Genomic DNA, 10,469 nt, shown 5'->3' on the forward strand with positions numbered 1-10,469 from the left:
TTGGTTCTGGGTGCCGAGATGATGTAAATACCAGCTACCTAAAGCATAGATAAAAGCACCTCAACTTTCCTCAGTGAAACTGTGACCAAAGTGTTCCTTCCCATGAACTTTGAACCCTCCTGTCTGTCACAGGTATTACGCAACACATCCATCTGAGAACAAACATTTAATGACATCCCATGACACCACAGGAGGGGTCAAAAGTTGTTTTAACTCAATTCTCCTCAGTCTTGTCAATTTATGCTGCAGGTAGGCCTCGGTCTGAGTCAATGGGAGATACCAGTGATGCTTTTGAGATCAAATATACTTCCTGTAACATGGTATTTGATAGTGAAATATCTTGTTGTTATACTAAAAGAGAAACCCTCATAATTTTTCCCCCTTTGGTTACACAACAGCTGCCTGCAACAGATCTATTTTACAGAAACCATATCAAATATCCATGTAGCCTATACTGATTTACATAATCTGCCAGTGCATGTGTCATCTCTGTTGATATGCTGACACTGGGATAAATATATTTATTTTACCAGGCAAGTTGACTGTGAACACATTCTTTACAGCAACGATCTGGGGAATAGTTACAGGAGAGAGGAGGGGGGATGAATTAGCCAATTGGAAGCTCGGGATGATTAGGTGGCCATGATGGTGTGAGGGCCAGATTGGGAATTTAGTCAGAACACCAGGGTTAGCCCCCCTACGATAAGTGCAATGGTATCTTTAGTGACCACAGAGAGTCAGGACACCTGTTTCATGTCCCATCTGGAAAACAGCAACCTACACAGGACAATGTCCCCAATCACGACCATGGGGCATTGGGATATTGTTTTGTAGACCAGAGGAAAGAGTGCCTCCTACTGGCCCTCCAACACCACTTCAAGCAGCATCTGGTCTCCCATCCAGGGACCAGTCTTGCTAAGCCTCAGAGGCAAGCCAGCAGTGTGATGCAGGATGGTATGCTGCTGGCACTGGTATAAGGCACTGGGATAAAGGCACTGGGATGAAGACACTGGCATAAAACACTGGAATAAATGTACTGGGATAAAGGCCCTTTTCCTCAGGTAAGCTATAGCCAAATTACTGAAAAATATTATTTGTATGTAAGCCAAACCTTCTCTTCATCCTGAGTTAGTGGTAAATCGAATCTTTACGGATACCAACAGGACCGAGAGACAGACAGTCCCACACTGCCCACGAGCCTCAGAACACTTATTGGATAGAGATGCTCCTTGCGTGCAGCAGTAGTGGAGGAGAGGGACGTGACAGCCCATCCGCTTAGATCGCTCACACACACACACACACACACAGACACACACACACACACACACACAGACACACACACACACACACACACACACACACACACACACACACACACACACACACACACACACACGCCCCCATCCACGCGCAATCGGTCTACTCGTTTCCCGCCGGCTGGACCTCCCGCATGCCTGAGCCAGTGCGTGGAGGCGAGACCAGCCTACTGTACCGCCAGCACTCGTGCGGCGAGGAGTTGCTTGCAGCGCATACTAGACAGGGTACCAGTCGGGAAGGACGCCGCACGACGTGGACAAAACAGACCATCGGTCGATATTTGTTCTCCCGCGTGGATGGATGGGCAGAGAGAGAAAACAACCCGAACCTGTGGTGCAGAACAGACTTTTCAGGATACCTTTGATTCAACGCATTTTATTGGTGAGTGCAATATGGAATGACTGATATTGTTGTGGGTTTAATATTATTATAGCTAGGCTATAGATAGATACATTTTGCATGCACAAATCATTTAATTCAATAAATAACCAAATCCTATATAGCATAGCTATCCGATTAATACATCTGGAATCCGATTGAATGGGATCATTGAAAGGCTTTCTCTCCAAAATCCCTGTCCTTGTACCAGGACACAAATGCATAAAGGAGAGTAGAAGGGGATATATGTTTCCTACTGCCCTTGTAACGGTGGGGGTCTCGGACGCTCTCTGTTTGTCCATAATATCCTATGCAGTGTGTGGGCCACGGGGTTTTGTGGTGGTGATGGTGGGGGGGCAAGGGGAGAAATAAAGCTTTTCCGCTTTTAGGAGGACAAGTGAGTTGATCATCAAAAGCGACCAATGTCTATTTTGGAGAGGAAAAGAAAAGTACCGGCCTCATTTAACTGCGAGCAGTCTCTCAACCATCCTGTTGTCATGGTTACTGCTGAAGGAGGTTGGGAGAATATCACTACATCTAGGCTGTGCTCCTGCTCTGTGCGTGTGAATGAGATAGTTCAAGTATGTGTAGCCTATGTGATTAGTCTGTGCTGTGTTTCGGTATTTTTATGCTATTCGAGGGCACACATTTCGCGAGTGTGGCTTGGAGGTTTGCACTGTGTGCTTTCAGTCCCGCAAGAGATGGATGGTTTGAAACTGGTGCCTGATAACAGTCCTCTCACCCTGAACCATGAGCCATTGTTATCTTAATTATAGGCTTTACTCGTCTAGTCTAAATCCATTTAATAACGCTTATTGGGACGTCAATTCTCCTGTCCTGAAAACGTGGGCTCATTTGAATAAACGTTTGTTTTAGAGACATATTGTTAAACGTCTCTCTCGAAGCAAGTGCTTCTTTTCTCGCAAATGATTTCAGCCTGAGAATCGAGGCGTCAGACATCCAGACACCCCTGCACCAGCCAGCCCACAGACATAAGACGCCGCCGAACATGCGTTCTTTCTTTCTTTCCCTCTCTCTCTCTCTCTCCCTCCCTCTCCCCACTCTCGTCTCATCCTCCTTTTTCCGTATATTTTTTTGAAAAAAAGTGAATAAGCAACAAATAAAAAAATAGCATTGGTGTTATAACTAAGATTGATGCCAGGGAATGAATTTGATGAAGTCATTGCAAAGCGATATAATGACACAGTGCAACAAGACGTCTGACATTGATGCACTAGAAGTGACTTATCGGGGTGATTTGTGAGATGCTGATTTGCACGGTTCACTGGGCCATAGTGGATAGTAGGATGGTTAGTATTCGTCTGCGTTAAGAACCAGTGACATGTCGGTGCTGGGGAAGAAAGACTGTCACCCAGCCAGCATAGCATAGTCTACTGCATTGTGTGTGTGGTGTGTGTGTGTGTGTGTGTGTGTGTGTGTGTGTGTGTGTGTGTGTGTGTGTGTGTGTGTGTGTGTGTGTTGGCTGCAGTGCAGTGGCGTGCATATAAAGGGTTAGTAGGTCATTTGGTAGATCCAGAATGACTGCAGTATGTGATGTGGTTTTCTTACTGTGAGAGGGGAGAGATAGAGGGGGACAAGAAAGACAAAAACACACACTCATCTTAGTAGTAGTCAAAGACAACGATTAAAGAAGGGGAAAAGAAAAGCAATAACAGACGATGAGACAGACTGACTGACAGACTGACTGACATACAGACACACTAACAGGAGTAGTTCTCAGTGGCAGGCAGTTCTCAGCGGTAGTTCTCAGTAGCAGTTCTCAGTAGTTGTTCTCAGTAGCAGTTCTCAGTAGCAGTTCTCAGTAGTAAATTTCAGTAGTAGTTCAAATTGGCAGTTCTCAGTAGCAGTTCTCAGTAGCAGATCTCAGTAGCAGTTCTCAGTAGTAGTTCTCAGTAGCAGTTCTCAGTAGAAATCCTCAGTATTAGTTATCAATAGCAGTTCTCAGTAGTAGTTCTCAGTAATAGTTCTCTGTAGAAATTCTCAGTATTAGTTATCAATAGCAGTTCTCAGTAGTAGTTCTCAGTAGTAGATCTCAGTAGTCATTCTCAGTGGTAATTCTCAGTAGTAGATTTCAGTAGTAGATTTCAGTAGAAGTTCTCAGTGGCAGTTCTCAGTAGCAGTTCTCAGTAGCAGTTCTCAGTCGCAGTTCTCAGAAGCAGTTCTCAATAGTAGATTTCAGTAGTAGATTTCAGTAGTAGTTCTCAGTGGCAGTTCTCAGTAGCAGTTCTCAGTAGAAGTTCGCAATAGCAGTTCTCAGTAGTAGTTCTCAGTTGTAGATCTCAGTAGTAGTTCTCAGTAGTAGATTGCAGTAGTAGTTCTCATTAGTAGATTTCAGCAGTAGTTCTCAGTAGCAGTTCGCAATAGCAGTTCTCAGTAGTAGTTCTCAGTTGTAGATCTCAGGAGTATTTCTCAGTAGTAGTACTCGGTAGTAGTTCTCAGTAGCAGTTCTCAGTAGTAGTTCTCAGTAGTAGATTGCAGTAGTAGTTCTCAGTAGCAGTTCTCAGTAGCAGTTCTCAGTAGTAGTTCTCAGTAGCAGTTCTCAGTAGCAGTTCTCAGTAGTAGTTCTCAGTAGCAGATCTCAGTAGCAGTTCTCAGTAGCAGTTCTCAGTAGTAGTTCTCAGCAATCGTTCTCAGTAGTAGATTTCAGTAGTAGTTCTCCATGGCGGTTCTCAGTAGCAGTTCTCATTAGTAGCTCTCAGTGGAAGTTCTCAGTGGTAGTTCTCAGTAGCAGTTCTCAGTAGTAGATTTCAGTAGTAAGTTCTCAGTAGTAGATTTCAGTAGTAAGTTCTCAGTAGTAGATTTCAGTAGTAGATCTCAGTGGCAGTTCTCAGTGGTAGTTATTAAATAGCAATCGAGTTTGCTCTGTGTTTTTTGTAAAATTCTTTCCAATGTGTCAATGTGTCTAATTGTGTTTCTGTCCTGGCGCTCTGTTGGGTCTGTTTGTGTTTGTGAACAGAGCCTCAGGACCCGCTTGCTTCGGGGACTCTTCTCTACGTTCAGTTCTCTGTAGGTGATGGCTTTGTTGTGGAAGGTGTGGAAAATCACTTGCTTTTAGGTGGTTGTAGAATTTAACGTCTTTTTTTCTGGATTTTGAACATTTGCGGGTATCGGCCAATCAAGCTACAGCACACACACACTCACACACACACTCACACACACTCACTCACACACACTCACACACACACACACACACACACACACACACACACACACACACACACACACACACACACACACACACACACACACACACACATACACATACACATACACACACACACACACACACACACACACACACACACACACACACACACACACAGTAGTAGTTCTCAGTAGTAATTCTTTGTGCTATAGTGTTTCCTATAGTATTCTCTCTGCTGCATTAAACAAACCAATCATTCTTATCACTGTTGTCTCACAGATGAATGGAGCCTCGTCTTAAAGAGATCAATAAATAACCAACCAAACTTCTGTGTGTGTGTGTTTGTACTGTATGTGTTTGTGTGTGCGTGTGTGTGTACTGGATGTGTGTGTGTGTGCATGTTTGGGTGTGTGTTCTCTGCGTATGTGTGTGTACATGTGTGCATGTGCATCTTTGGAGTCAGTAAGTGAATTCTGGTTTTGTCATCAGAACAATGGACTCTTATGCCTTATAAATGTCCCTTAATTACTATGACATCAATACCATTTTTTAAATACAATTTAAGGGCTTTATTGGCATGGAAAACATGTTTACATTGTTAAAGCAAGTGAACTAGATAATAAACAAATGTGAAATAAACAATTATTAACAAAATTAACAGTAGACATTACACTCAAAGTTCTAAAATAATAAAGACATTTCAAATGTCATATTATGTCTATTTACAGTGTTGCAATGATGTACAAATAGTTAAAGTACAAAAGGGAAAATAAATCATCATAAATATAGGTTGTGTTTACAATGGTGTTTGTTCTTCACTGGTTGCCCTTTTCTTGTGGCAACAGGGTACAAATCTTGCTGGTGTGATTGTGCACTGTGGTATTTCACCCAGTAGATATGGGAGTTTATCAAAATTGGATTTGTTTTCGAAGACTTTGTGGGTCTGTGTAATCTGAGGGCAATATGTGTCTCTAATATGGTCATACATTTGGCAGGAGGTTAGGAAGTGCAGCTCAGTTTCCAGCTCATTTTGTGGGCAGTGTGCATATAGCCTGTCTTCTCTGGAGAGCCAGATCTGCCTTCGGTGGCCTTTCTCAATAGCCAGGCTATGCTCACTGAATCTGTACATAGTCAAAGAGTTCCTTCCTTTTGGGTCAGTCACAGTCAGTGGTCAAGTATTCTGCAACTGTGTACTCTCTGTTTAGGGCCAAATAGCATTCGAGTTTGCGCAGTTTTTTTGTAAATTCTTTCCAATGTGTCAAGTAATTATCTTTTTTTTAAATCATGATTTGTTTGGGTCTAATTGTGTTTCTGTCCTGGGACTCTGTGGGGTCTGTTTGTGTTTGTGAACAGCCCCAGGACCAGCTTGCTTAGGGAGCTCTTCTCCAGGTTCAGTTCTCTGTAGGTGATGGCTTTGTTGTGGAAGGTGTGGAAAATCACTTGCTTTTAGGTGGTTGTAGAATTTAACGTCTCCCTTCTGGATTTTGATAATTAGCGGGTATCGGCCAATCAAGCTACAGCACACACACGCACACACGCACACACGCACACACACACCCAGTGCATAACAATGTGGTGTGGGGTATGGGCATTGGGTACAGGTGCACATCTGCCAGCTCCTCAGCAGTGGGACTCTTAGTGCTGCTCTACATAGCTGTTTTCCTGTTTGGACTCTTAGTGCTGCTCTACATAGCTGTTTTCCTGTGCGTGTACGTGTGTTTGTGTGTGTTTGTGTGCGCGTGCGTGCGTGAGCGCGCGTGTGTGTGTGTGTGTGTGAGAAAGAGATTACATAAGTGTTTCATTGTATGTTGATGTCTATCCATCCATGTGTTTGGATCTTTTAGTTGTCTGCATTTGAGTGTGGTGATGTGTGTGATAACATAATACTATCTACATAAATGTGTATGACTAGGCATGTCACTCGTGTGTATGTCCTTTATGTGGCAATCATGATGTCCTTTAATTTTAGTCTCCTCTTTACTTCAGCCTGGTCCATAGGCTTGGGAGGTTCAGCCTGGTCCATAGGGTTGGGAGGTTCAGCCTGGTCCATAGGGTTGGGAGGTTGGAGACATAAATGTAATAAAATCATCAAATCACAACCGGCTCCAACATGTACCTCAAATCTGCTTACACCTACTAATGTAAGCCGTAGGTGATCCGCCGGTCTATTAATTAAGGCTAGGGGTCCCGCTAGCAGGACAACTTCCGGTGAAACTGGAGGGCGCCCAATTAAAATAAATAATCATAAAAATGATGGATATTAAACATTTAGGTCCATACAAGTGTCGTATATCGGTTAAAAGCTTAAATTCTTGTTAATCTAACTACACTGTCCGATTTACAGTAGGCTTTACAGCGAAAACATGTCATGCGATTGTTTGAGGACGGCGCCCACATTAAAATATTTTTTCCACCGGCACAGGTTTCATAAATTTACAAATAGCGATTAAATATTCACTTACTTTTTGAAAATCGTCCTCTGATTTGTCATCCAACGGGTCCCAGCTACAACACGTAGTGTCGTTTTGTTAGATAAAATCCTTCTTTATATCCCAAACAGTCAGTTTAGTCGGCACCATCGATTTGAGTAATCCACTCATTCAACATGCAGACAAAGGAATCCGAAAAGCTACCGTTAAAATAAAAATAAGTTTCTAGTTAATCCTCAGATACCCTAATATGTAATTAAACTATAATATTTCATACGGAAATAAGTATGTTCAATAGGAAAGCGATATTAGCAGATGCGCGCATACACTGATTTCCAAGTTTGAGTCCCTGTACTAAAACTCATTATTCTTCCTAGTTTTGGAAGAAACAAGCCTGAAACCTTGAACAAAGACTACTGACACCCAGTGGAAGCCATCGGAATTGCATACTGGGAGCTATATTTAATTTTTTCCCTATACATTCCATTGGAAGAGCATGGGCTCTCAAAAAAAAATCCAGTTGGTTTTTCTTTGGATTTCCTCCTAGCATATCTATTGTGTTATGGTCTCCTACATTATCTGAACATTTCTACAAACTTCAGAGTGTTTTCTTTACAATGGTACCAATTATATGCATATCCTGGCTTCAGGGCCTGAGCAACAGGCAGTTTACTTTGGGCACGTAGGTCAGGCGGAAATGGAGAAAAATAGACCCTAGCCTGAAGTTTTAATGCTGATGAATCAGCAGACAATGTGACGTCTGCGCAGAGAGACTCAGTCTTTATTAAAAACAATAAATGGGAAGATGGAATGGCGGCTCCTCCAAAATCTACTATCATTTCAGGAAGAGTACTTTGTTCCAAAAGCCTTGTTCTCTGTACAGTAACCAATTGCGTTAACACCAAACAATAACAGGTACACTGACTGCCAAAATAAAAGTCCAAAATCACATTATTACAGTCCAATAATACATTTCCTACATTATCGTATGCTGGTGATACTACCAGCCCAATGAAACACAACCCAGACCAATGAAGAGTGGTCTGCCCAATCTCCAGCTGATATTCCAATAGGAACCAGTGCCTGATGTCCAGAAGGTTTGAGATTTGATGGGAGATGTAATGTGATGTGAGATGTAATGTGATGTGAGATGTAATGTGATGTGAGATGTAATGTGATGTGAGATGTAATGTGATGTGAGATGTAATGTGAGATGTAATGTGATGTGAGATGTAATGTAATGTGAGATTTGATGTGAGAAGTAATGTGATGTGAGATGTAATGTGATGTGAGATGTAATGTAATGTGAGATTTGATGTGAGATGTAATGTGATGTGAGATGTGAGATGTAATGTGATGTGAGATGTAATGTAATGTGAGATTTGATGTGAGATGTAATGTGATGTGAGATGTAATGTGATATGTGATGTGAGATAGAGGAGCAGCTGTGTGGATTAAAGGCCTGCTGCTCTGGATAAAATATGACTCTGTAAGAGGGATCCTTTTGACATGGATCTGCAAGGGCTTTAAAATGATCTTCCTTCACTCTCTCTCTTTCGCGCTCCTTCTTCTGGCCTCTTTTTCTGTTTCTTCTGGACTCATCTGGTTTAGAGGACATAGTGTTCTAGACACACGCATAGACACTCAGGCAAGCATGTACACACCCACCCACCCACCTACACACACACACCCACCCACACAAGTACAGGGGGGATTCTGTCCAAGGTGACCTCTATATTACAATTAAGGCTAAGAATAATGAAATGAACTGTATCAGACAGCAACCCACCCCTCCCTCCCTCCCCCTCCCTCCCATTCCCCCTCCCTTCTGTCTCTCTTTTTCTTCTATTCTCTTCTCTTTTTCACCTGTGCTTCCTTTCTCCCCCTCTGTCTCTCTCCCCAAGACGGTCTGTCCTCCCTGGTCCTGGATCCAGAGCTCACTGCCTCCCCCTGGCCCCAGACGACCCCCCCCCCACAACCAGGCACCATGACCCAGGAGGGGCAGGGACCACGCCAGACTGAACCCACTACACCCCCAGACATCCAGGGGGTGACCCCAGCTCACCCTTCAGAGGAGTCAGCCACAGACCAAGGGCTGGAGGGGCTAGGTCTGGAGGTGAAGGTGGAGGGGATAGAGGGGACCAATGAGGAGGAAGGGGAGGGAAGTGTTACGGTAGAAGGGGAAGTACACGGAGAAAGAGAAGGTGGGGAAAGTGGAAAGAGAGAGGGTGATGAGGTAGGTGAGGGAGTGGAACAAGTGATGCAGGGAGAAGGAGAGGTGCATGAAGAGAGAGAGAGTATGGCAGAGACAAGTGATGAAGAAGATGGGCTGGGGGATGAGAGGATAGATTCAGAGGATGGTCAGACAGATGGAGAACTAGAGAGAGTGGAGGAGGTGGAGAAGGAGGGGGATAACATGAACACAGAGGCCACAGATGAGGCAGAACCAGCCTGCAAACCCAGCTGTGAGGAGGAGGAGGAAGGAGAGGAGGAGGAGGAGGAGTTAACACCACCACCTGAGAACCAGGAAGAGGACCAGGACTTACCAGCCCCACCGCAGTCTCTGGACATAATCAGGTCAGTACAACAGACATGAGCAGACCTTGACTAGTGTGGTTATGAGTGAATGTATAGGTCAGATCATTTATAGAACATCTGTCAACAGACTGAGGTGAGTGTGTTAATGCGGATGGTGAGTGTGTAGTTTAATATGTAGCTGTTTTATAAAAGTTGTATTCTGATGATACTCCATGTTCTCCATACAGGCTGGAGAACGGGGTAGGACCTGAGAACGGAATCGAAGGGCATGAAGAGGAGGATGATGAAGATGAGGTAGAAGGATGCGGCTTAGTAGAGGTCATCCAGGAACACCTGGACACGTTCAGCTCCACCTTCGAGTGTTCCGTAGAGCTAGCGGACACAGAGGTGGAGGAAGAGGAGGAGGAGGAGGAGGAGGAGGAGGAGGAGGGGGATGGGGATGGGAGAAGTAACCAGGACAGTTTCAGCTCTGTGTTTGAACGCATCGTGGAGCAGGTTGTGGCCATAGAGAGGGAGGAAGAGGAAGATGAGGAAGAGGGGGAGGGCGAGAGGGAGAAGAACACGGTGGACAACAAGGACGGCTTCAGCTCGACGTTTGAGCGTATTGTTGAGTCTGCGCTTCTCCGCGGGGGGACGTGCTA

General features: G+C 44.1%; 2 protein-coding genes across 2 annotated transcripts in view; both read left to right on the forward strand.

Moving 5' to 3' along the window:
* The first annotated feature begins 1,253 nt into the window (after positions 1-1,253).
* Positions 1,254-10,469, forward strand: part of LOC121840325 (sodium/potassium/calcium exchanger 1-like) — a 9,347-nt gene continuing 131 nt past the window's right edge. The window contains exons 1-3 of the mRNA XM_042302854.1: positions 1,254-1,698; positions 9,195-9,867; positions 10,056-10,215. Of these exons, the coding sequence (XP_042158788.1) occupies positions 1,614-1,698; positions 9,195-9,867; positions 10,056-10,215 (918 nt within the window). The 5' untranslated portion in view covers positions 1,254-1,613. The remainder of the gene's footprint in view (positions 1,699-9,194; positions 9,868-10,055; positions 10,216-10,469) is intronic.
* Positions 10,273-10,469, forward strand: part of psd2 (pleckstrin and Sec7 domain containing 2) — a 25,974-nt gene continuing 25,777 nt past the window's right edge. Inside the window, exon 1 of the mRNA XM_042303259.1 lies at positions 10,273-10,469. This exon is cut by the window's right edge and continues 381 nt beyond it. The gene's annotated coding sequence lies outside the window, so the exon portion shown is untranslated.

Source organism: Oncorhynchus tshawytscha, linkage group LG21 (genome assembly GCF_018296145.1).
Source record: "Oncorhynchus tshawytscha isolate Ot180627B linkage group LG21, Otsh_v2.0, whole genome shotgun sequence".
Lineage (NCBI taxonomy): Eukaryota > Metazoa > Chordata > Actinopteri > Salmoniformes > Salmonidae > Oncorhynchus > Oncorhynchus tshawytscha.